Source organism: Drosophila yakuba, chromosome 2L (genome assembly GCF_016746365.2).
Source record: "Drosophila yakuba strain Tai18E2 chromosome 2L, Prin_Dyak_Tai18E2_2.1, whole genome shotgun sequence".
NCBI lineage: Eukaryota > Metazoa > Arthropoda > Insecta > Diptera > Drosophilidae > Drosophila > Drosophila yakuba.
Genome location: NC_052527.2, coordinates 18,627,842 through 18,653,109, shown reverse-complemented (window position 1 = coordinate 18,653,109; position 25,268 = coordinate 18,627,842). Strand labels below are relative to the sequence as shown.

At 41.2% G+C, this 25,268-nt stretch overlaps 5 protein-coding genes and 1 long non-coding RNA gene across 18 annotated transcripts in view; 3 read left to right on the top strand and 3 right to left on the bottom strand.

The window, feature by feature from the left end:
- Positions 1-146: 146 nt before the first annotated feature.
- On the bottom strand, positions 147-1,465 carry LOC6528840 (spaetzle-processing enzyme). The gene is made up of 2 exons (XM_002089836.3): positions 678-1,465; positions 147-612 (listed from the first exon to the last, which is right to left on the bottom strand). The coding sequence occupies exons 1-2, from the start codon at positions 1,238-1,240 to the stop codon at positions 147-149; spliced, it is 1,029 nt and encodes a 342-aa protein (XP_002089872.2). The 5' UTR covers positions 1,241-1,465.
- A 1,604-nt stretch (positions 1,466-3,069) lies between these two features.
- On the top strand, positions 3,070-4,287 carry LOC6528839 (prenylated Rab acceptor protein 1). The gene is made up of 3 exons (XM_002089835.4): positions 3,070-3,498; positions 3,557-3,763; positions 3,819-4,287. The coding sequence occupies exons 1-3, from the start codon at positions 3,416-3,418 to the stop codon at positions 4,108-4,110; spliced, it is 582 nt and encodes a 193-aa protein (XP_002089871.1). The 5' UTR covers positions 3,070-3,415; the 3' UTR covers positions 4,111-4,287.
- Positions 4,288-4,323: 36 nt separating this feature from the next.
- Positions 4,324-8,098, bottom strand: LOC6528838 (peptidyl-alpha-hydroxyglycine alpha-amidating lyase 1). Of its 3 annotated transcripts, XM_015198590.3 has the most exons (7): positions 7,834-8,097; positions 7,449-7,626; positions 7,149-7,389; positions 6,154-6,653; positions 5,542-5,976; positions 5,073-5,127; positions 4,879-5,008 (listed from the first exon to the last, which is right to left on the bottom strand). In XM_015198590.3, exons 1-6 carry the CDS (start codon positions 7,933-7,935, stop codon positions 5,099-5,101), a joined length of 1,485 nt encoding a protein of 494 aa, XP_015054076.1. In that variant the 5' UTR covers positions 7,936-8,097; the 3' UTR covers positions 4,879-5,008; positions 5,073-5,098. The 3 variants fall into 3 exon arrangements, with proteins under 3 accessions (XP_015054077.1, XP_002089870.1, XP_015054076.1); XM_015198591.2 differs by lacking the exon at positions 5,073-5,127 and having other exon boundaries at positions 4,324-5,008; positions 5,473-5,976; positions 7,834-8,098; XM_002089834.3 differs by lacking the exon at positions 5,073-5,127 and having other exon boundaries at positions 4,324-5,008.
- A 277-nt stretch (positions 8,099-8,375) lies between these two features.
- Positions 8,376-9,838, top strand: LOC6528837. Of its 2 annotated transcripts, XM_043206863.1 has the most exons (3): positions 8,376-8,674; positions 8,728-8,912; positions 9,146-9,838. In XM_043206863.1, exons 1-2 carry the CDS (start codon positions 8,443-8,445, stop codon positions 8,892-8,894), a joined length of 399 nt encoding a protein of 132 aa, XP_043062798.1. In that variant the 5' UTR covers positions 8,376-8,442; the 3' UTR covers positions 8,895-8,912; positions 9,146-9,838. The 2 variants fall into 2 exon arrangements, with proteins under 2 accessions (XP_043062798.1, XP_002089869.1); XM_002089833.4 differs by lacking the exon at positions 9,146-9,838 and having other exon boundaries at positions 8,377-8,674; positions 8,728-8,993.
- LOC6528835 (myocyte-specific enhancer factor 2) overlaps positions 9,278-25,268 on the top strand; it is a 46,586-nt gene continuing 30,595 nt past the window's right edge. For 5 of the 10 annotated variants that reach the window (XM_039371327.2, XM_039371325.2, XM_039371326.2 and 2 more), the window contains exon 1: positions 9,278-9,972. The gene's annotated coding sequence lies outside the window, so the exon portion shown is untranslated. The remainder of the gene's footprint in view (positions 9,973-25,268) is intronic. The other 5 variants (XM_002089831.4, XM_039371322.2, XM_039371320.2 and 2 more) reach the window with 2 other exon arrangements.
- On the bottom strand, positions 15,508-21,557 carry LOC120320772. Its single transcript, XR_005560317.1, has 2 exons — positions 19,329-21,557; positions 15,508-15,802 (listed from the first exon to the last, which is right to left on the bottom strand). It is a non-coding gene; the product is annotated as an uncharacterized LOC120320772 (long non-coding RNA).

The window sequence follows — 25,268 nt, the reverse complement described above, 5'->3', positions numbered from 1 at the left end:
ACAAAATGACAAAAAAAAAAAATTTTCGGCGCTGACAATCACAAACACCACAAATGCAAAATAATTTATGAAATTAAAGTACTTATAATAAGAGTTGGCCCAAGTATTATCTAGAAAAACAAACAGATAATTGCACACAGACGACTTTAATATCTTGTAATTAAATTAGTTTTGTGTGCTGCTTTTTCGGTCTCGTATATTTTATCCGTTATCCAACGAAAAAATGAAGAAGTCTTTGTGTAAATCGCTGGTCCACTTCCATACGGAGGACCTCCTCCGTAGGAGGTTATTCCGGCTAGGTAATAAAATTGATGAACGTCCCGTCCCACTGAGAGCATCAGCGGGCCACCGGAATCGCCGCGTCCGGTGTCGGTGCCATGCTGTCCCATGGCACATATCTGGATGTCCTTATCGAGGATTCCTAGGCTGGGAAACCGACTTGAGCAATTTTCCATATTCATTCCAATGATGGTGCCGGACAGCAATACTGAGCTGTAGCCCGGCCCACCGTAACTGCCCCAGCCAGCAATTTTCAAAGACCGGTTTTCAAAAGAGGAGTATGCTAATTCAAAGTCAGGACTGATACATATGGGTTTGATGTTAGTGGTATATCTGAAAGAGAAAACATGGTTAGGAAAAGAGGTAGCCCCAAACGGCACACTACCAAAACTACTTACGCTACCCAACTTTCGAGTCGCAACAGAGCAATGTCGTTGTAGTGGTACCTTCCATTGATCGGGTAGTACTGTTCGTGCTTGATGCTCAGACTCACTTTGATGTCCAGGTGCGTTGGAGCGCCTTTTTTTTGCTCGCTTTCCGTCTTGTCAGAACTTGTCGATATAAAGTGAGCGCCGAGGCGCACTTCTGTGACAGTGAAGTTATTTACCTCCAAACAATGGGCTGCCGTCAGGACATAGCGGTTCGTGATCAAGGAGCCCGCACAAATAGGGGGACGCCTGTCCCGAAGCGAGGGTACGTCAGTTTTGTAGAGCAGCAGGGAAGTCCAGGGAAACTCGTTCGGTAGTGCCTCATAGCCACCCACAATATAAGGAGTAGGAGGACTCTGCCCGCAGACGCTTGTATCTGGTAGATCCCAACTCTGAATCCTCGGGCAGCAGACTAAAGCCCTGTGCACGAGCTCTTTAGCATTATTATCAATGCCGCAATATGTGTTTCTAAATTGGGCTCTCTGATAGTTTGTCATGGCCCTGGGGCGTAGCATGAGGTTTAGCATGGACATAAGAGGCTTGCATGTGCTCAGTGGGATGCAGATTTCGTGCGATCGGCAATCAACTAAGGGTTAGAAAACTTTCCGGTTAATGAGGCTCAAAATGGTCATACATATACATATAGCATTTTTTCCATTGTAATATTTTCTTAACAAGGCACGGAATACATCATATGTGTATCAACCAGTCAACCAATTCTTTTTATTCAATCAAAACTATATGAAGGTCTAATTGTGTAACCCATTGTAATTATAAGGCAATTTACAATATCGTAAATGCAAATTAATTTTTATGTCAAGAAATTCCGAACCGTCCGAGGATTTTTAAAACACTGGCACTGATCTGATGAAACTTGAAATATCCTTGCCGCTATTTACCAAATTGAGAGTTCACTAAGGAAATCGCCTGGAGTAGAAGTGCGAAATAAAATTGAATTAAGACCATCTTGGTATGTCGGAGTTTAGCCGAAGACTGAATTCAAAAACCAGTTGGTCTTAAAAGTAAGCCTATCTGGATTGCTAAAATGAGTCACTCTATGTCAGCTATAAGTCCCCACGGAATAACCCCTGGACCAAGTACATAACTCTACCTCGGATGAATTTTCATGCTATTTCTACAACATCTCAATTGTAGCAGTGACTCATTATTTATACCATTTATGTAAAGGGTAGAACACTAGTCCACTTGGTCTGGCCTTGCCTGTCCGTCCGTATGAATGTCGAAAGCATGCAGATCCTAGTGACGCCTACGCATCGCAAGTTTTTTATAAAACCGTGTGTTACGTCCTGATTACGCCCAAAACACCTACTACGCTAAAATGTGGCGCCCACATGCTGAAAGTAATCGTCATTGTGTTAGAATAATTGTCTTCTGGGTGCCAAGAAGGGTTGCACCCTATCAAAAGTATAGAACAAGTTTATTAAAAAGAGCTTATTCCATACTGAATGCCAAAGCATTTAATTTGAGCTTGGCACTGAATAAAAGGTATCTAATAGTCGAGGCACACGTCACATTAACAGGTTTTTTGCGTTTAAAGAACACCATCAACCTAACACCGCGTGACGATTTGATTTTAGTTTCGACACAATCGGAAAGTACAGTGTATTAAATTTCTTTTTAAACTGTCAAGTCTCAATTTCTTGAAATTAAAAATAACATCTGATTCATATCGGAAACTGCTTAAAAATTCTTATCAATAGTGTCACACTAACAATACGTTATGACGCCATAGTTCCATATCCATCACGTAGTAGAGGACGTAAGCAGAGATCTTTGTGCAGATATAGTCTCTGAAAAGCCAATAAAAAGTCTTTTGACTTCCAAAAGTCTGTTGCTGAATGGGGTCTAACCATTATAAACATTTCTAATACCAATAGTCGTCCAATCTTGGAGTTTCAAACTCCATCCATTGAAGCTAACGTATTACATACGGACAACCAAAAATAATAGGAATGACTCGCCCTCTAATGATGATCAATATTAAGAAAATATTTCCAATGACTTAGACTTAAAAAAAAGCTAAGGGATACGGCAATTTGTGGGATTTGATTCAAAATGTTAACTCTTTTTATACCTGTCACTCTTACAAGAATGCAGATACCAACTACTTTACGTTACTATTAATCATTTAAAAGGTAATCATAGAAATAGTTTACCTTGAGTTAAGGTATTGGCTTGGCTTTATTTATCGAAATAATGAATAGAAATACATACATAAGCTGGAATCAAATGATTTATATAAAAACACCGTAAGAAATATTTGATAGCATTCAGAGCATCGGATTTGTTGTTAGTTGCTTGATTTCGAGAATTGGCGCATTCGCAACTCCGGCCACACTGCACGTCACGGCAACGGCAATCCTAGAACTATCTGCCACATCAGATTTTTCAAACTTTGTGTACTATTTCTCAAAAGAAAACAATGTCATAGCAAATTAAGAGTAAATTGTAAAATCAACATCGAAAGTGTCGCCGCCTGCATGTAGAAGTGATCCCGGGAGAGTCCTCGTTGCTTCACAAACGTCGCAGCATCCGAAAAACTCTTCTCGGACCAAGTGGGACGACTGCAAAGATACAGATTTACACACTTGTAGAACGCCCACACTTGTGAAAGAAGAATCGTAGATTGGAGCGAAGACGTGTCTCTAAGATAAGGGTTAGGACGAGTCCAAGAAAGCACACTCGAAATGGCTCAGACTAGCGGGAATTTGTCCGGCCATATGCAGCCGCCTCCGCCTTCAGGAGGCAGGTTCTCCGTGGACCTTCAAAGGTGACTAACCCCTAATAAGGGTGTAGGAACTATTTAATCTGAATCTATAAACCCGCAGCCTGCCCTCTCTATCCAACCTTCCGTCACCACTGCAGATCTTCCAAATGGTCCGGAACTCCCTGCGACCCTGGGCAGTCTTCTTCAACATCAACAACTTCAAAACGGCCGTCAGCATGCAGCGGTTGAATAGCCGGGTTATTCGGAATCTCTCCTACTTTCAGGCCAACTACGTTTTTATCTTTTTTGTACTGATGATCTACTGCCTGTGAGTGATTCTAAATGCCTTATCGTACACCCCATTAAAAAATTACATTCTCCAGCATCACGGCTCCCTGTATACTGCTGGTCATCCTGGCTGCCGCCTTTGGCTGCCATAAGTTGCGCGTGCGCAACAGCAACATCACCATCGTGGGACAACAATTGACACCCAGCCAGCAGATCATCGCACTCAATCTGGCGACGGCACCTGTGCTTTTCCTGGTGGGCGCGGGAGCGGTTTTGTTTTGGACCCTGGGTGCTTCATGCTTCGTAATCGCTATGCATGCTATATTCTACAACATCGATGCTATTGTAACGGAGGAGAATGAGGGCTTCCTCGCCCAGGTCGTCTGACCGCCAGCCAGAAGCTAAAGCCTGATCTTCTGGGATAGAGACAACCTGGGAAGAGGTAGGGGGTTTTATTCGCCACTATGGGGCCTTATTAGTCGACACAGTTGTACACGTATTTATAAAGAAATCTAGTTAAGCCGCAGACTTTAAATAATCAAAATACGCCCTATGACAGATTCATACGACTATATTCCTTTTGGCAAATCAATCGCAAGATTTTAGGCGCATTCGCGGAGAACTTCGATTTAATTCAAAAAAAATTAATTTAAACAAATTTTTCGACCTAACGGATGTGGTCGTCACTAGACTCTTGGCACCTACTATATCTCATATATTTTCGAGCTCATGGATCGTTAATTAAAACAGTTTTAAGCATACATTTTAAAATCTTGTTCTTTTAAATAAAGAATTTGAATAATTTATAAATATCCGAATAAATAAATTAAAAGCCAACGAGTATAATCGTTCGCGTTGTGTTTGGAATACTCGCATAAAAAGGATTCCATAAATGACATGTATAAAATAGGTTTTACAAATGGCTTTCAACCTTAAATAAGTAAAGTAAATACTCCCCAATCGAAATTTTCTGCGATATGCACCCCAAGGAAGGTAAATAAAGTCACCTAAAGTACACACATAAAGCTCAAGTAAAACTAGGTCGGTATTTCAATGAGGTACAGGTAGTTAGAACTAGGAATGCTTTGCTAGCTGCGTAAGTCTTGGTCCTTCGCCTAGGCATACTGGGCACTCGCCAGTGTCTTCGTCTCCTGCTCTTCGTCGCTGGCCTGCTGGTCCAGCTTTTCGAATCCGTTGCGATCCCGATCGAGAAGTCCGCCCAGCTTGAAGCCATCGCTTTTCTCCCACGCGTGACGACGACTGCGAGCGCCAAAGGGGAGGCAACCTGTGAGATATGTGGTTATAATTGATTATCTAACAATTACCATAGGATTTATATGAGCAATTACACTGGAAGCCCCATTCCATTCATAGTTCATGCATAGATCTGCGATCTGGCGTGCACTGAAACAAACCGATAACGAAAACAGAATACACTTAAGGATAAACGGAAATTTTTTAGGTATGCTTATGTATTTTGTATAAAACTGTATAATTTGAAACACTAAATGCGGTATAAATTTTAGTTACAAAAATGTTGAACAAAAAATAACACGCTAACGAATGCGAAAAACACAAAAAGTTGACATGCTGTTTAATATACGACACCAAAAAAGCGTGAATAGTGAGATTCAAAAGTGAAATTAAATATCAAATTCGAACTTATAACTACAGGGTACTACATCAGCTAAGTGTGACAGCACAACACAGGACATTGAGTGAGGAGTAAGCAGGCCGATCAGCACAGACTCTGGTTGGAAGCAGTCAGCTTTCGGTACACCAGGTCGCTGGACGTAGTTGAGCTGTTCGCTTGGTTACCTCGTTTCCTTCGCCGCGCGAAGATCAAAGCCAAGGCAAAGGTAGAGCCAGCAAAAAGAAGCATAAGCGAAGCCACTAGAATGGCTTTGCCACTGGGGTGGTGCACAGCCTCTGGAGTAGCCTGGTCCATTACCACAGCTCGGTTAATAGCGCTGTTGCTAGAGTCCTTGGTGGCCGACAAGGACATTGGTTTGGCGAGCGATCGGTGCACGAACTTGTGGATGCGCATAGGATTCAGCTCGGCCACGTAGATTTCATTGCCGTCGGCTGTAACGGCCACGTCGTGCGGGTTTTGGAACTCCAGGTTATTGGGACCGAACTTAGACACCAGTTGCTTGCTGCGCATACTTAGCACGAAGCCGTGCACCTCGTTATAGTGCTCAGGATGAATGCCTAACTCGGCGGCTGGTCCGTTCACAATGACCAGCTGCCCACCTGTAGTGATAAATATATACATTTAAGGGTAAGATTTGTACAAGAGATGCTCTATTATAGTGGTGTAAATAATGAAATCTAGAGAAGCCCGCAATATTTTAAGGAAACGTTAGACCGTGGAAAGATTCTTATGACACCTCATGAACACAGATACCAAAAGGAGATTTATCCACTCACCCGCTGCCGGGGTGTAAGCCATACTAAAGAGGCGGTCCCCTATCAGCTGGTTGTGGTACTGCGAGTGAAAGGTGCCATTGTTCCAGGAGAAGCACTGAACACGCCCATTCTCTCTATCAGCTGCGCAAAGAAGCTGCAACTCCGGGACAAGAGTCAGAGCGTGGGGAATCGCGAAGAAGTTCTTGGGCGCCACGTCGTAGGATACGCCAGAAAAGCTGTTCCGTCCCCAGGAGAGGATGAGTTCGCCTTCTCGTGAGTACTTAAGGATGCGGGCATTGCAGTATCCATCCGCCACGAAGAAGTCGCCGTTATCCAAAACCGCCACCGAGGTGGGCTTGCAGAATTTTCGTCCAGAGCCGGGCTGGAAAGCATCGCCCAGAGTCAGCACAGGTTTTCCATCGCCTCCACGGGGCGGGAACTTGAAAACCTGGTGCATGGCAACGTCTGTTAGCCAAACGTTGTCTTCGGGGTCCACGGTTAGGCCATGTGGCATATAAAAACTGTGGGTGAGATCGGATTTAATAACTATTTTAGTGATTGTTTACGTAAATGCCTTCATATTCTCACAACCAAAATAAAATCTTACAAAATTCTTTTGACTCTATATTAGAACTTTTTAACTTACAAATACCAAATGCCTTTACTGCCAATTTAATTTAAATGCACCAGATAATTACAACGAAAAGCACTGAGGTATTATGCAAATACAAAACAGCTCGAAAAAAATGAGTACCAAGAACAATAGAGAACGATATATGCGACATCCTCGACTATCAGTTACCCAGCTAGTGGCATTTCGAAGGGATTGTGGGCGTTAAAATGTTTATGGCATATGATCGGACAGTCGGACATGGCCAGATCGACTCGAAAATGCTTCTTTCTCATTTTTCCGGATTGTCTTGAACGAATGGGTGTACTACAGTACAACCCTGCAAACAAATGCAAACTGTCCTTAACTACCCAAAGTACCGTGCAAGGGAGTTATGATTTCTTACAAGTTCTTGCCCCAGTCATATTGCACTTTGCCTGTTGCGGGCTCCAGTGCGAGGACGGTGCTCTCTCTTATGGGTCCGCGGTACTTCTCCTGGAATTGGTTCATGTTGTCGAAAGTGTTCTGTCCCCAAACGCGGTCCACGCGATGGAAGATGACCACGTTGCCGGCCAGGTCAAAGCTTACGGCTGTCACTGCACCCAGTTTCACATTGTTTGCCGGCCAGGCGTTCTGGTAGACGTAAGCTGGGGATTGGATTTCAGTGAACTACAGGGTATACGAATATGAAAAAATGCCCACTCACTGCTGTTCAGCTTGGCCAGCTCAGTCTTGATGTCGTGATTATTTTGCTTAGTCGGCTGAGGCCAGTTAAGCTGCGTGGCACCCGATCCTGCCCCGGATCCTTTGAGAATCTGGTGCAGGCGTTCGTTGTTGTTACTGTTGTTGTCCGCATTCTGCAGATAACGCGGCGGACTTTGAGTCTGAAAAGGGGGCAATGAGATTAAGATTAGCGTTCAGGTGGAGCAAAATAATTGCCACGGAGCAACGGCGCCCACGCACACACGCGAACTGCACACCATTGCAAAATCAATATGCTAAACATCTGTGCACACATTGCAAACATATGTTTGCGATATGGGTCTCGTAAACACAACCTCGTAATGATTTGTTTATGGCTCGGGATTTACCTGCGACACTGCTGGTCGGATAAAGAGTAGGAGGTGGAGAAGCAGGCAACAGATTGCCAAGGACTTGCTGCCTTGGCACTTGGCGCTGTCGGTGGAATGCATTGCTTTGGAGTCCCTTTGAAGTTATATAGGATGCTGGCGGAGATTCAGTCCGGTGTAATTGTGCTCGTAGGCAAACGTCTCGTCTCGGAACTACAAATCAACTTAAAACGCGGCCATCTTTGCTTGCTATTGAGATGAGATGTGTTCAGCGGCGCAGGTAGAATGTGTTTCTAGGGGATCCATTGCTATAATGTGACCATATTTGGCATGTTTTGGGAAATACAATGCTACAAGCCATGTATACATATTTTATTACTTAATGAACTATCAATACGTTAGTAACATATTAAATTGAAATGTTCTGTTCTTTCTTAGAACAGAGAAGAAATGGATGACAGTTGAACATTTGTTATATTTATTAGTATGTAAAAAGAATCCCTCCTCAATTCCACGTCGCTGATCAAACAGCTGTTGAGAAGGCGTTAGTACGTTTTCTGATCTCACTTTAATGCTTTTGTTTACTTCCGAGTTTTGCTCAGAGCGGTTTGAAGAAATATCACTTGCAATATGTCGCAAACAGATCTGAACAAAAGCATTGAGATAATAACCAAGACCGAGGAGTTGGCCGATAAAATTCTAGTCAACAAGCAGGAACTGACGGTAATGGATAAACGCCGCCAGGAAACCCGGCAGGCAATGCGGTTAATGGAAAAGTCGGAGGACAAAAAAGTTTGGATTACGGTTGGCAGTATGCTAGTTAAAATGGAGCGGGAAAAAGCATTAAACCTGCTTAAGAAAGGTAGGTAACTTCTTTGTTCACTAGATGTTATTTCTATCTATGATTTCCGACAGATCAACAGCAAATAGAGCAGCAAATCAACATGATATACTCAGACCAGAAAGTTCTGGTAAACAAACATCGCGATTTGGAGTTCAAATCGCCCTTCTCGGGAACACATCTTAAGCCCTTAGAAAAGAAGGAGTTCGACGCTCTAAAAGCTAATCTCCCATTGCTTTGAATATTTATGTTTATTAAAGTAAGTCTTAGTGCTCAAACCTTTATGTTTAAAATGAAAGCGTACTTGCGAGGCATTTGAATAAAACATTTATAATTTAAATCCTTTTTTATGTTGTCTATTCCTTTGATACGTGTGATTTAAACATTAATACGTTATATAAATTGATAGAAAATTGACTTTAAATTCCGCTTAGTTACAAGATAAAAACAAGTGAATTTGCCTGATATTAAATTACATTTTACTTTTTTAAGCTGGCGCCAGCCAAGTATTGCCATGAAACCACAATCGATACATCGTTAAACTGTCATCGCCAGGTGTGACCGTACTGTCCGCGAGTGTGACCCATCCGCCCAAAGCTCTCGAAGCACATTTGTTGTAGCGCTCCGCCGTTGTTGACTTGTTTCGTCGTAGGCTCCGATTGGACCGATCTGATCAGACTTTGAATCGATCGCATTGATTTCGAAACGCAGACTCTTAATCGGGAACTAACCAAATGCATAAGATCAGATCGAAAACACGCTGACAGTATAATTAAATACTGTATAAACCTGCAAAAACGTGCGCTCTTACGTCGGTCGCGTGAGTGTGTGTGTGGTGAGCTCTTTTCTCTCCCTCACCCCCTTCGCCCACGTCTCGCTCAGCGCGCAAAAGTAAATTTTAGTGCAAATAAATTGCTTTGCTTATCTCGAAGCGCGCGCTCGCATGATGAACGCATCTGTGTGCGTGAGTGTGTTTGTGGGGAGTAAGTGCGCGAGTGTTGTTAATTAATTTACAAAAGTCGCTCCTGTTTGGCAAACAGCAGAAAACAACAACAGCAACAGAAAAGTCCGAGAGAAGTGCGAAAACGAAAGAAAAACAACAACGGACCTGCTAACGGCAGTTGCATGTGGGGCACTTCGCCCACCCAACCCCCCATCCCATTCCTCGCAGGCGGAAAACGAAAGTTCTTTTACATGTAACTCAGCAAGACTCTCAGTAAGGAGAAGGAGAGAGCGCAGAGCCCAACGCAGAGCGTGAGCGAAAGAGAAGCGAGAGCGCCAATGCAGGAGAGCGCCATTTGGCCTTGAACTTGCGGACGGTAAGTTGAATTTAGCCTTTCTGTTTCTGGCACTTCTTCCACCACTTCGATTGCATTTCTTGTAACGTTGGGTCCAAAAGTCGATTGCTGAGTGGCCAACTGAAGTTAACTAAAAAGCGCATCAGATATTGTTTCTCTATATGTATATCATGCGACCTAAGACAACTTTAGCATCTCTAAGTCGTAGGCTTAGGCTGAATGAATGGAACAGTTTACATGATTTACAATGTCATATAGACTGTATTATTTTATTTAACGAATGTGCTTTCAATTCCTTATTTAATAAACTCTGGTTAAAGTTATAGATGATCAACTGTATATATTTTACCCTTTCATATATATTTGATATAGAGCTCAAACTCCAATTCCCAACTTAATAGCTTTGTTTTGCATATCAGATCGTCTTATGCACAGGCAGTATAGAATTAAGTTGTTGATTCTTTCAACTTTCCTCCCATTTTTCTCCCGCAATGAAGCGACAATTGACTAAAGAGAACCTTAAGAAAAAAAATCTAGAGACGGACATTGCCTTCCCACTTACACTGCGCGAAACGGCGTCAATTATTACCTCACATATGTATTTGCATTGTAGTCGTGCGGGTGAGAAAAAACCCAACGAAATGCTGTTACAAAATCTCAGCTCGGGTAACTGGGTTTTTTTTTCGATAATTTATTGTAATTGTTTTATTTGCATGCTAAATGTTTAATGCAAAGTTTCCACAATGTCTGGAAAACTTTTGGTACAACAACTACTTTGCACGGTAGAAAAGTTTAAACTTAATATGAAATTTTGACCGACGAAAACGTAATTATAGTATTATAATTGTAATATTTTATCATTATTTTTCCTTAAGTGACTTGTTATAAACCTTGTACTTTTACAAACGAAATGTTGCTAATTGGGGGAAAAAAGACCCATATGTATATATGTATGTATGTACATACATATATACCTTTGGTTTTCAAAAACTAATGATTGGAAAATTGTTGCAAGATTTGTTCTACTGCATAAATACTCGTAGAAATTGGTTTACATATTTTGGTATGTTGATTTGCACTCAAATATCTGACAACATACTAAAGCCTAAAACGTGAGAGCAACGTAAACCCTCACAGGTTAGTCACATTATTTCTTCGTTGTTCGCACATGCAAACATCGAGCTAAATATTATTGAGCTATTGTCATTTTATATGCCGTAATATAATTGTTCAATAAGCTTACAAACAACGGCAGAACAAACCGAAAGCAAATAAATAAAACAAGTTTTCAAAGTACACGAAAACTTCAGAATGTCTGTTGCCGACGTCAACTTCTAATACTCCATGTGTGTATGTATTTTATGTACCCCTGTATTTAAGCTTTAATATAATTTGTAAAAATATGCGAATTAATGTTGCGATGGAAAGAAACAAGTTTTTAGCGATTTGTTAGAATTAGTTTGTGATTAGGAAGTGTGTGATTGACTCAACCAAATGGAACGCAGCAATTGCCAGGGAAATGCACGTGTTATTGGCCAATTGATAAGGGTAAATTGAAAAACTGGCAACAATGTGAGCAAATTTTTGAGTTAAGGATCTGCAGAAACTCAGTCTTGCAAGTCGTTGAGGAATTTTTGTTTCGCTTTTGTAAAATATTGCCGTCCAGGCCTGATTAATTATGGCTTGTCCGCTGTAGTTGTCGTTCAAAATGCTCAACTAGGCGTCGTCTATATAGATATAGTGTGTGTATGTATGTAATGGCAATAGTGTTTGTGAGCACTTAATGGGTGTGTGTGCGAGGGGCGGGCGTCCAGTTGAGTCCGGTTTCGTTTCGTTTGGCTGTTGCAAGTGCAGCACGGCGCTTCGGATACACTATAGCAAAAGGTCTTACGGTTGCAAAGCATAAAATCATCATCATCTAGCAACCTCCTATTAGGTGTTTTTACTATGTATGTTTACCTGAACCAACATCCCACATCATATTATCCGAATTCAACCATTTTATAGTCTAAAAAAGTAAAAAATTAAAGTAAAAGAAGTCTAAAACCCGTCTTAAATAAAGCTAAAATATAACGGTGCAAAAACAATAATCATTTCCTAATGAAAGAAGTAATTTGTAGTAATATAGTTCAAGCAATTATATAAGACATTCACAAGTTAGAGGGTATTGCCTACTTCGTGCATCCCAAACACGCTTTTTTCTGGTTCCGCGTTGGTTTTGATATTGCATTTTTGAAATTTCAGGCACGTTGCAGGTACATAACTACTACAATGGAGTCAGTTGTTGTTGTTCAACAGCAATCATGCTGTTCTGCATTTTCCTTTTTATTTTTTGCTTGTGGCGTGTCCAGTTGTTTGCCACTTACCATAGAGCAGGTCAAAATTTTCCGTTTACAAGTTTTTCAATCTCCCGCTTTCTATTCTCCGTTTCTGACAAAGATTGTTAAATAATACCAAATGAATTTGCCTCAAATCAGACAGCTGATTTGGCAGCTGACTGCAAGGAAAAAGAGAGAGAGAGGAAAACAAAAATACTTCACAGACTAACTGGCGGAATTTGTTTTTTATAACGGGGGAGGTTGGTAAAAGGTTGCAAAAGGGGGTGGTGGGAGGCAGTTCTATCAATTTGTGCGCCGCACTTTACACATGCGTCACACACACACAGTCAAGCAATTTTCGAGAAATTCAATAATAAAACGCAGAATATGATAATCAGTTTGTAAAGAGGAAAACAAACTCACCACTGGCTGTTTATCAAAGAGATGGGAGAGCGCCAGCTCTATGACACACAGACACAAAAAAACGAATTGAGTAAGGAGCTACCTAACGACCCCCGCCACCCATCGCCCCTCACCATTTCTGACAAGCCCACTCACAGCTGAGCCACTTGTTGATGAGAGAGCAAGGGAGATACCGCTCTCGCGCGTGGCTAAACTCACCACTTTTGGGGCATCGATTGCGGTGGCCTCTCTCCCTGCCGCCCTTTTTTCCACAGCGGGAGAGAGGAGGCTCCTTTTGCTGGGGTCTCGCTCTCTTTCTCCTGCTCTCATTGTGTAAAACTTATCAAGGTCGTTGGTTGGCTTGGCATCGCCGTTTTTTCTTCGCTGCTGTAAGCGGGTTTTTCTACTTGTTCGCCCTTCCCTTGCCACCCCTTTTGCAGGTTGGCCATCATCCTTTGGCAAAAATTCTTTTGCTTTTATGTTATTGGGTTTCTCCTGCTTTTTGCTGTTTCGCATGCCTTTGACTTGTTATTCGTTATTGTGCTTGCTGTTGGCCCTCTGCTTCCCATTTGTATGCACTAGAAAAAATAGTCCTTTTGGCTCTTAACATTATTTTAAAGAGCATTAATTGAAAATTTATTTTCCATTGCATATACGAATGCATTTTCATTACATATAACATGTATATATAATGCGCCGACCGTTGGATATAATAAGTTTCTATTGGGTGTTTTAAATGTGTATTTTTCCTGTTTAAGTGCCTCACCCCTCGCACCGAGAACCCACCCTTGGTCAACGCCCACCGTGGGCCTCTCAGTTATTGTTGCTCCCGCTGTTTAATTTACATCGTTTACCTTGCCCGAGTCCTCGCATTGCGCGTGTCCCTGATCCTGGGTTTTCCCAGCTCTTGGAGGACCCACTTTCAACCTTGCCCAACGCGTATTTGCTTTATGCAAACAGCATGAAATGCTGGTGGAAGTTAACTAAATTGTTTAAAATTATGCTCGCCAAAAGTTGTCAGGGGACTGCAGCAGAAACGGACCATTGTTTCTGTTTCGTCACAAGCTTATTAAATGCGCCTATAAACTTGTCCCATTAAAATCATTTGGGCCAGTTGGCCCTTTTAAATGCTAGGAATATTCCTTGGAATTCGAAGATAATTCGCTCGAAGTGTAGTTCTTACGGATGGAGGTAAATAATGTAGTTGCTTTGGAGTAAAAAATCACTGGCAATGTGTAGTATGTATCTGGGCATGAAGCTTTTAAAAAATGTATCAGTATTACAGTAGGTTTTTATACCCGTTACTGGTAGAGTAAAAGGGTATACTAGATTCGTTGAAAAGTATGTAACAGGCAGAAGGAAGGGTTTCCGACCATATAAAGTATATATATTCTTGATCAGGACCAATAGCCGAGTCGATATGACCATGTCCGTCTGTCGGTCTGTCTGTCCGTCCGTATGAACGCTGTGATCTCAGGAACTAAAAAAGCTAGAAAGTTGAGATTAAGCATACAGACTCCAGAGACATAGACGCAGCGCAAGTTTGTCGATTCATATTGCCACGCCCACTCTAACGCCCACAAACCGCCCAAAGCTGCTACTCCCACACTTTTGAAAAATGTTTTGATATTTTTTCATTTTTGTATTAGTCTTGTAAGTTTCTATCGATTTGCCAAAAAACTTTCTGCCACGCCCACTATAACGCCTACAAACCGCCAAAAACTGTGTTTAAGACTCTCCTTCTCCCTTCCACTAGCTGAGTAACGGGTATCAGATAGTCGGGGAACTCGACTATAGCGTTTCTTTTTCACTAGCAGTAAATATTTACTGTCTATATGATTCAAAGGGCTCCATCCATTAAAAAAACGTATCTTAGACTACCTCAACTTCAATTACGTGCGGACACGATATGTCAGTAGGGACCCCCCCTCGGAATTCCTTAAGCCCCCAAATGAAGAATACCTGTTTTCCTGTGCCCCAAACTCGTCACGTATAGCTCGTAACTAGTGCAGTAGCTGGATTGCGATTCGCGAGATAACCAGATTACAGCAGAAGATTGCACCACGGTGCGTATACGTCATGTGTCGCACTTCAACCTCTTCACCGCCGCCATTTACTCCGGTCTCCGCTAAATCGACACTCCACTGTGCCACAGGTTGGCGCGCTTTAATGCCGCCATCTATTTATAGCCATTTCTAATGAGCGGTTGCTATTTTTAGCCCAGGTGCTCGTGTTCAAGCTTTCGCCCTGCCGCTTTGCGATTCGATTTTGGTTTCGTTTTCCACTGCAGAAGTTTATTGTGGTGGGATTGGCACACACACTGCTGGATGGATGGATGGACGGTTGGAAGTGGCCACTTGATTGCCGATCTTTGGCCGTGTATGGCTTGTCTGGCTTTTTGCCTCTTTGCTTCTGCTTGTTCTTTTTGCCAGATCATCATCATCATCGCTGGGCATTGCAGTTTCGTTTCAGATTGTGGGTTGAGGGGGCGGAAATTGTTTTTGGCTAGCGCTGGTAATTGTCTTTTGATGGCATTGATCACTTGAGCCCAGCTAGTTGAACGGGTTTTTTTTGGCTCAAGTGGGATAGGGTATTACATGTTGCTATTATAAGTTGAGCAGCAGTTCGCTAAAATATATAATATAATATGTTACACTACCTGTCTTGGGAAATGGGTGTCAGAACATAAGTCCTCCTCTGGCGCCACTGGCATTCTATAGATTTTTGAAAGATTAAGTCATAGTAAGATCTATATATTAATATTAAAATTGACAATATTAAAAGGCTCTTTCTAATGAAGTCCATTCAATTTAAAATATATTTTAAAATAGCAAAATTGAGAAACATGTTTTATATTTAAAGTCAGGGCATTCTCGATTTCAAAGACTCAAAATATGGTACTTGAAAATAGCCAAAAAATAAAAGATCCAAAAGGCGAAAAAAAAATACTTGATTTGTTCCACTTGTGGCGTGGAGTGCCAAAAATCGCCAACATCATAATGTTTGATGACTGTGAAAGTTTCCAAATGGTTCATTAAGCCGCTTAAATACACTCCGCACATTCAGTGTGTCTATCCATATGGTGTGCAGGGTACAGTTTTGTTTCATTCTCAGCGGGCGATCATTAGAATCTGGGCAACGGGAAATGGTCAGAGCTTAGACATTAGCTAGGGCCTACTTTAACTAATGGTGCAGGATGAACCAAAATTGCTTGGAAATGAATGCGCCTATGTGTTGAGTGTGGACAAAATGCCACTCTTGACCACCAACTGGTCAACCTTCAAATAGACATTTATAACTCTAATTTTAGACCGGATAAATATAGTGGGACAATTAGAGACCAAACAATGCTCAGACACACAATCCGATTCGAAGTGACCATAGCCAAAAGAAGAAAGCGATGTAGTCTGTGTGTGAGCTAATGAATTATCCAAATTATAGGTCATCCATAAATGCTTGGGAGTCCACCAGATGGGTTTCTTTTTTTGGGGGAGGTATTTTGGGGAAAATCACCTATGATGACACTAACAATGAACTACAGTCCTTCGTAACAGTTGAATTGTTCTTTCGTATTAGTATTCCATCTGTTCATGGAGGTGCTCGCAGAACCGATTTTATAAAAAAAATTTAATGTCCTTGATAGGTTTATATGTTGTTTATACGTATCTAGCTTCAATTAGGCGTTAAAGGAACCAAGTCAAACAAGAGAGAACGCTGTAGTCGAGTTCCCCGACTATCTGATACTCAGCTGGTGGAAGTGCGAAGGAGAGTCTTAAACACTGACAGTTTTTGGCAATTTGTGGGCGTTAGGGTGGGCGTGGCAAAAAGTTTTTTTGCAAATCGATAGAAATTTAGAAGACCAATACAAACATGAAAAAATATCAAAATATTTTTTAAAAGTGTGGGCGTGGCAGCTTTGGGTGGTTTGTGGGCGTTAGAGTGGGCGTGGCAAAAAGTTTTTTGGCAAATCGATAGAAATTTAGAAGACCAATACAAACATGAAAAAATATCAAAACATTTTTTAAAAAGTGTGGGCGTGGCAGTTTTGGGAGGTTTGTGGGCGTTAGAGTGGGCGTGGCAACATGAATCGACAAACTTGCGCTGCTTCTATGTCTTGGGAGTCTGTATGCTTAATCTCAACTTTCTAGCTTTTGTAGTTCCTGAGATCTCGACGTTCATACGGACAGACAGACGGACAGACGGACGGACAGACGGACGGACAGACGGACGGACAGACGGACATGGTCAAATCGACTCGGCTATTGATCCTGATCAAGAATATATATACTTTATATGGTCGGAAACGATTCCTTCTGCCTGTTACATACTTTTCAACGAATCTAGTATACCCTTTTACTCTACGAGTAACGGGTATAAAAAGGCTGGCTGACAATTTACAGTTGCGTCTTAAACAAATGTACACACACTTTCAATGGTTATAGAGATTTTTGTGTTGTTTGAATTTATAGTCCATACGAAAATTGTGTAAAAACTGCGGCTGAATTGGTATTTCGTTTATCATTTGGAAATAGTGGTTCAGGACCAAGTTTAAACACGTGTTTAAAAAGTGCAAATTACCAAGTAGGCAATTCATCTGTTTCAATCACAGCACTTTCTTTAAGCAAAAACAATTTGGTTAGGAAAAGATTCCCCGCATTTTTCAGTGATCAAACCATCTTTAAAGTTAATGTGTAATTTGTGCTGATGCGTAAAAAGCGAAAACATTTGTGTCTGGAATTTCTCGAGACCTTTAAAGGAACTGGTGGCACTTGATCAAATCACAAAAACTACAACTCATCTTCGTACTCAAGCTTTTCAGTTAATAAGTTTCTAGTGCGCTGCGAACACGATTGTTTGGCTATCGAAAAATTAAATAAATAAATATTTGTCTTGCCAAAATGTTCTTTCCCTCTCTCTCCATTCAATTCTTTCTTTGTTATGAATTTATAATCGAAAAAAGAATAAATAAATAAATAACAATGAAGCAGCTGAAGTATCACCTTGGGATCATTAGCAATTCGATGAGGTCGTAGAGACAGCTAGAGATGGAGACAGGGGGTTGGTAAGAGGGGGTGTGTTGGAGGTCGGTTTGCCACGTCACGGTCTTGTCTTCGCTGAAAAATCTTTGGCAACCCGAACTAGAAGCGACTTGATTTAATTGCTTCAATTGGGCTAACCATTATTAATGAATAGAAAGAATTCTCTTTTCGCAGTTATTATTTTTGTTTGGCTAACGGGCATCCGTCTGACAGATAATGGAGATAACAGGGTTTTGCATGAGATAACTATTTTTAGTGTGACTATTTTGGAATTGGGGCCAATCTGTAGTTAACTCTCTAGCTCTTCTCTTCTCCTCTCTTTTGTCCCTTGTTGTCTTGACGTCATTGGGAAGTTCTTCAGCTATTTGACAACCCAACAAAATCGTCTGCTCTCGTCTCAAAAGCTCTCAAGTGAAGTCCACTAAACAAAGCAAACATTGCATAGTTGAAGTGCGGAAATTGAGTTCTTTCTGGGAGATTTCCACGGTATTTATCTATCAGCTCGAATAAACTGATAATATCATTATGAAGTAAGTTCCTTGCGATAACAGATATCTAAAAGCTTCGTTAGGAAATGTCCAAGAAGTGTGCAATAGAAGTATTAATATGAAAAGTTAAGGATATTTTAACTTAAAAGCAAATTAAACCTAATGGTTGGAATAACTGTACCAAGTAAACAGTGTCTGAGATGCCCCCAATACTTATAGTACCATATTATCTGAAACATTTCAAATGACGCATACCTCGTAGCACAAAGAGTAGAGGAATAAGAAGAATTCTTTGCTTTGACAGCTTTCAGACTCTGACATTTTCTGCTCATCGTGTCCCGGTGATTAAGGTGTCAATTGGGCACAAATAAAAGAACAAAAATCGAAGAAGCCGACCGAGAGAGGTACGGAAAACATATAGTAAACACAGTTAATCTGACATCGGAATCATATAAGAAATGAGTTTTTAAACAACACGTCTTCGGAAGCAGCAGCAGCAACAGCAGGCGGAAAAAATACAAATAAGACGAAATATAATAAAAATCTTAATCAAATACCGAAAAATGGTTACGCACAAGGCCCCCGAAAGAGCAATGTGTGAGTGGATAGATTTTCGATGCCGGAGGGAGGCGAAAAATATGAGGGGTGGGCATGATAAAGCAGCTAAGCAAATAAATCAATAATGAAAATATTAGAGGCGACAGGTTCACAAAGTATTCCATGTGATTTGTGGCCACTGGTGTTGTCTCTTTCTGCGGTCTTTTGGACAACAAAAAATACGTATGTACATATATGTATGTACATACACATATCAAAAATGAGACACTGGGAATAATAGCTAAGCACAACAAATAGAAGACAACCGGTTCTCAAGAGATTTCACGCGTGAGTCGTTAAACGTCAATTAAAGCTTAATGCGATGTCCGAAAAATGAGCAGCAGAAATGGGGGCTCAAGATTTTGTTTGTCCAACTTTTCGCTCGGCACGTGAAACTGAAAAGCCGCCGAAAGTTGTGCTTGCTCGATCAGTGATCGGCGGTAATACGACGACAGCCCCCTCTTTGCCGCCCCCTCAGCTATCGGGCGTTTAACTGTTAACAAATCGTGCACACGCTGATGTCATATACGTACCGCCATCGCTCCTCTCGCTCTTATCGCTGGTGTGATGTCATAATGCAGCCAGCTCCAATGCACTGAGAATAATGTCAGCAGTGGTCATCGATCTGGAATTCACTCGCATGAGATTAGTTATGTCAGTTTTAATGTGAGACTTGAAAAATTTTTGGATGAAGATCATTTCGTTATTTACGAGACACATATTAGCTTTGTGATATTTTTCAGTGTGATTGTGATTATTATTGCGAAATTCGCGCTCTCTCTGTGGATCTCGCTGTTTCTCACTCGCTCTGCTGATTGCTCTTCAAGCTTATTCTAATTGGATTGTGTGCGGTTGAAACCGGGAATTGTTGACTTTGTCATGTTTGTTTATCACTTTTGTCGCTCGCTCTGCTTGCGTTACAGTGCAGCCTGCCTATGCACGTTACTGGAGCATTTTCCAGCCGTATAGATGATTCTATCGAAATATTCCTGTGGCCCGTATCACTTTTTCAGCTCGTTCTAGTTGTCCCACTGGCAATAAATGCTAATTTACAGCATTTAGAATTTACTCGGGAGAGTCTCCATCTCTTTTTGACATTTGGAAATGTGTGTAGCTATGTTTTTTAAATGAGTTTTTGTTCGGTTGTTCATCCATTGTTTACACCCTTGGTTATTGACTCTAAATATTACGCATACGACGCGTGTGATGAAAAAAAAACAATCTGCCAGGTGCTGTAATGCAAACACGCGTTATTCAATCTTCAAGATCGGTTTGTATCTAGAAATTATTATATTAATCATTTATTCTACCATATTAACTAGGTTTTTAAGCGAATTTCTATAGATCAAATAGATCTAAATGCACTATCAGAATAAGAAGATATTCTTTTAAAACATGCAGACTGTAAGCAAAACTATTCATCGGATATGTTTGTTATAAGCGAACAGCGCCTCAAGTGAATCAGCTTTTCCGCCACTTGTGGTTGTTCTTATCTAATTTTCCTCAGATTTTCCTGGCATTGCACAACTTGTTGTTGTGGAAGTTCATAAACTAATTAAACAGCAAGCTATGAGGGTTGAGAGAAAAAGACATAGACAAACGTTGTTTGTTGTATCACAGAATTAGTTTGGTTTTCTCGGTTTCCCGCCAATTTCCCTGGCATAATCGGCTATTCCGCCATGAGGGGGAAAACCCCGAAAGAAATCAATTGTTTGTTTCAAAGGTTGTTTTAAATGTTATCCCCTGCATATTATCTGCAAATTAAACAATTTGTGACGTGCTGGCTTTAATTGCCGGGTTTTACCGTGTTCATTATTGTTGCTAGCATGTTCCACCGCTTTCTCTTCCTCCGCTTCGCGTGGTTAAATCTTCAAGGTCGCCGGCGACAGTGGGTGCAGATTGCATTGAACTTGAACCAAGGGGTTGGTCGAGGGTCGATTCGCTCACTGGTTGCCAACTGGGGGCGTGTTCTCTTCTTCTGGTCGCGGTGCGTGGCTACCTCACACAGATACTTACATACACTCGCGGATACAGTCGACTCAGGACCACCAACACTGAACTAAATCAGGAACACCCACACTTTCACTCAAAAGTGCATACATACAGGCGCTCGAGCTGAAATCTCTGTGTTTTGCACTCGACGCCTCTCGGCTATGCAAAGGAATTTTCGAACCACCCACTAACTTGCCACTCCGTTTGTGTGTTTGGGTGTATGGGTGTGTGTGTGTGTCTGGATAATGCATAAATTAATTGAATATTCAAATATTGCACTTTTTGTAGCCGAACGTCTGACGTCAGTTGTGGGAATTCATGACGGTGGCGGGGGAAGCGGTTCAACTTTAAACTTTTCGTCTATATTTAGAATCTAAAATAAGAACAAACAGCAGAAAAAGTTTTACTACAGCTCCTATAAACGGTTTTTTCTATGTTCCACTTTTGGTGGCGTTTTTAAAGAGCAGCCGCGAAAGTGTTGCCTACTTTATGGCACTCACTTTTGGGTATTCTTGAGCTTAATGGCTGCAGGCATTGTTGGCAAGCAAATAGCGAGGATACCTATCATAACACTTGATTCAACATAGCCGCAAACCGCAATGACAACAAAGGGAAAGCCGCAAGACAACCGCAAATCCCATTTCCTGCGACATTTTCCCTGCGAACTGCAAGTGAAGCTCGAAAATGCAACTGAAGCCAAAAGTCAAAGCTCATTACGAATGCAAAGCGCATTCCGCCTGCATTTGACGGCATTTACCAGGGGGTAGAGCCTTCTTAAAGATCCCTCACCCTCTTTACTTCGATCCCAGCGCCCTCCAATCGAGTAGTTTTAATGGATAACATTTCGTGAGGGGAATTAAGAATTTAAAGTCCACAGCTAACATTTTGTGTATGGCGATAGAAAAACCAGAAAAACTAAGAAAGCTACTTTATATAGTTGAGATTTCCTTATGTTAATGCAGGCTCTGTTTATTTTTGTGGAAAGTCTTTTTAGAACATTTCCACTTCGGTGAGTTCCTGCACCTTTTTGACTACCTTCCAACTTTATTTATCAATTTGAAACGGCCGCCGCAAATCGAGAATGCAAAGCACAACAGCAAACTCAAAGTCAGATTGTGCCACCTGTCAGGGCCAGGGATTACTACGCTATATCCCTCCATCACAGTCCCAATCCCAACCCCAATCCCATCTCCAAACCCACTCATATTCACATTTACCTGGGCACTACGGGCAGCTCGTTTCAAGGACATTTTGTATGCGTCAAATGGCGTAACGTACCAATCCCCTGCGCCCCTGACCGTTGTAACTTGTTTGCATTTGAATGGGAAAAACTGGCCACAGCGAAAGTGAAGTTTTGCCGTCGAGTCACGACGTTTTGGCCATGGTCTATGACTATATTACCAGCACTACCAACAACTGAACACTGCATTTGCATTCAGAGTTATTCTTTTCGCTCTTGTCTGACTGTCGCAGCGGAAATTCTCCAACCTTTCCCCTATTTCCCCTTTGTTCCGCCAATTGATTGACGCCGCACGCAGTTTGAATATTTGATGCCCTGGAAACGGCAAATAAATTGGTTTATCTAACCAAAACACACAAATGTTATACTTGTTTTAGCCATTAAAATAAATTGCTAATTTTTTTGTTGCTTCTGCTGTGCAGTGCGATTTTCGCGCTTCAATTTTCAATCTTCCATCTTCATAAATGGGCAAATTCGAAGGGTGCCAAGCACCTGATGTTACTTCAGCATAGAATTGGGTTACCTATTAGATATATCTACATACATATATGTACCTCATTGTATTTGTATGTAAATATGTTTCATTTTCACATTTACTGTGCGGTTCTGACAGCCAATGTGAGTTATTGGTTTTTAATGCGACTCTCGTGCGCGGAAAACGTGGAAAAGCGGAGGTGGAATTGTGAGTGTATGTGTTTCTGAAAGGCCCATCAATAACGATGTTGGGCTGGAAAGAGGTATCAGAAGGCATATTATGCAAATATGTAAATTATACGTGAATTACCAAAACACATTGAATTATGTATTTACATTTCGAAGTTTGCCTGCATTTACGTGTAATTTAGACAAGATTATCTCTACATGCCAAAACTCTATTTTTTTAAGATTACAAACACTTAAATTTAACCAATATTTTTCTAATTCATGATTCTTTAACAACGTAATACGTGGTAAATTTCGAGTAAATTTATATGCTATGTTGAAATCATCGTTCAACGTTGGTTTATAACATTTTTAAACAGCAGTGGTTACAAAAATGTACAGTTAATTTAAAATTTCTGTAATTAAAAATGCTTGTTGTTATGCAGATATGAAATTTGTAACCATTTCCATTGAATCGGCGGCCTCAATTCGCTTGGAAAAGGATGCTGTGCCTTTGGTACTTCTGCTTACTTCACTGAATTTATTACGGCAAATGGGTGGAGTTGAGGGTTAAGGGGCAGGGCCTAACCCTTTGGGCTCGATATTGTTAATGCTGTCGCAAGCTTCCAGTTCAATAGGGCGCAAAGCGAACATTCTCTCCGTATTTAATCATTTAACGCCTCATTAATTCATCACTTTCAATCAAATTTTACGCTCATATACGTTTTTCCATAGCCGTAAACGCAGGTGAGTGACTATCTGTGTGAGTTTTCCCTGGTTCGGTGTTGGTGTGGATGTAAGTGCGACAAGGTTTCGCTTCATTGGCCACAGTAACCATCGATTAAATTGCTTTTTCTCACCGCTTCCTCGCGGTTTCTGCGCGAAACTCATTGAGTTTTGCTTTAATTCTTTAACTTTTGCAGTATATTATTTAACTTCGGCCTCTTCGAAAGGGCCAAAACTCATTGCATATTTAGGGGCGCACTTCCATTGACTGCATAACTTTGGTTCACATGGTTATTGGCCACGTGACAAAAGTGTGTTACATAAGCGTAGGAATTCGCAACCGGAAGGAGAATTCCTGCGTGCAGTTTACAATTGTAAGATTTTATGAGGAGGCCTTTCGGACTAATAATAGTACTTGGCTAAAAGGATTTCCCGCCCGACAGTCAAAACGAAAATCGGACGTTTGGCATTCGTTATTTGCGGATTCTGCCAACTGAGCCAACACATTTCACTTGCTGCCTTCTGCTGTTTTAAAAATAACTCCCTGTTTTGTGGAATTCCATGGAAATCATGCACATCGGGAAATGTAAAAATATTGATGTTTTCAGTGCTAATTTTAACTGATACTCTGCTGCCGTCCATCGAGTGGGAAAATTAGCTTAGCCACCCCCAGAAAAACTAAACGCAACCAGTTAGGGATCCGCGGAGGATACTATATATGTATATAATACCCAGTCAATATTTTTGCGGGCCCTGAAGTATACGGTATGTGCGTGCGTGAGTGTGTGGGAAGTGCTGCCCCTTGGCCCCTGGCCGTGGTTATATAAATAAGTGAACATTTATTTAAGAATCATCATCATCGCACTTCCAATTCCAATGCAGCAGCCACGCCGCACAGGCGGCCCCACGAAAACAGATGCTCAGAGTTTCCTTTCTTTTAGTTGAAGGAGATCGCCGGTCAAAGCAACAACACAGCACGAAAGAAGTCGGAGGCGACCAAAATACGTGTACAATAACAAAGCAAATCAAAAACGAATGCGAACCAAGCCCAAAAATAATACAATTCTAAAATATATTTCTCAGTGTGCGACTGTGCGTCGTCGTGTGTGTGGCTTTTCGATTTATTTCCGACCGATCAGTCGGAATGAAGAGTTAAGAGCTTTATAAGCAATCCGCTCGAGCAGTCAAACGCGCGCGCCATTTCGCCTTGTTCTGTAAATATCGGGTTGTCGATAACTTAGTTAAAATCCATTTCCGAAAAATTACTATACCAAGTTAACTAATGGCAATAAAATAATTTAAAATAAGTGTTAGCAATATGATTTGGCTTTATGCATTTACAAATACTAACAGTGGGAGTGCAAGAGATCAATTGCAAATGTCTTTGAAACATCGATAGAAATATCAAGAAGAAAAAAGTCAAATATTGTTGTAAATTTTTGGAGTGACAGCTAGTTTTGGTTTCCGGGCTTTTGAGTGGTCAAAATGATTTAGTCATATCGATGGAAATTGTAAAGATAAATAATAGCATCAAGGAGAATCATACGGACAGAGGGAGATGACCAGATCGACTCGCCTAGAGATTTTGACCTTCACCATACTATTTGATGTGATCGAAATCGCGTTATTCTACCTGTTACATACTTTTTAACGCATCTACTGTATATCGTGTTATATTAACCGAGTAACGTACGTTCACTGTGTGATATCAGGGAATGGTTCGTACTCTATTGTACTCTCCGTTTAAACGCTTTGCTCGCTTTTTGAATACATAATTGGCCGTTTAATACGATTTGGCCATAATCTGATTAGCTTCTTCTTGGCAAAACAGAAAAAGGCAAACAAAGTTCTCCGTGCAGCAAAGCCTCCTGCC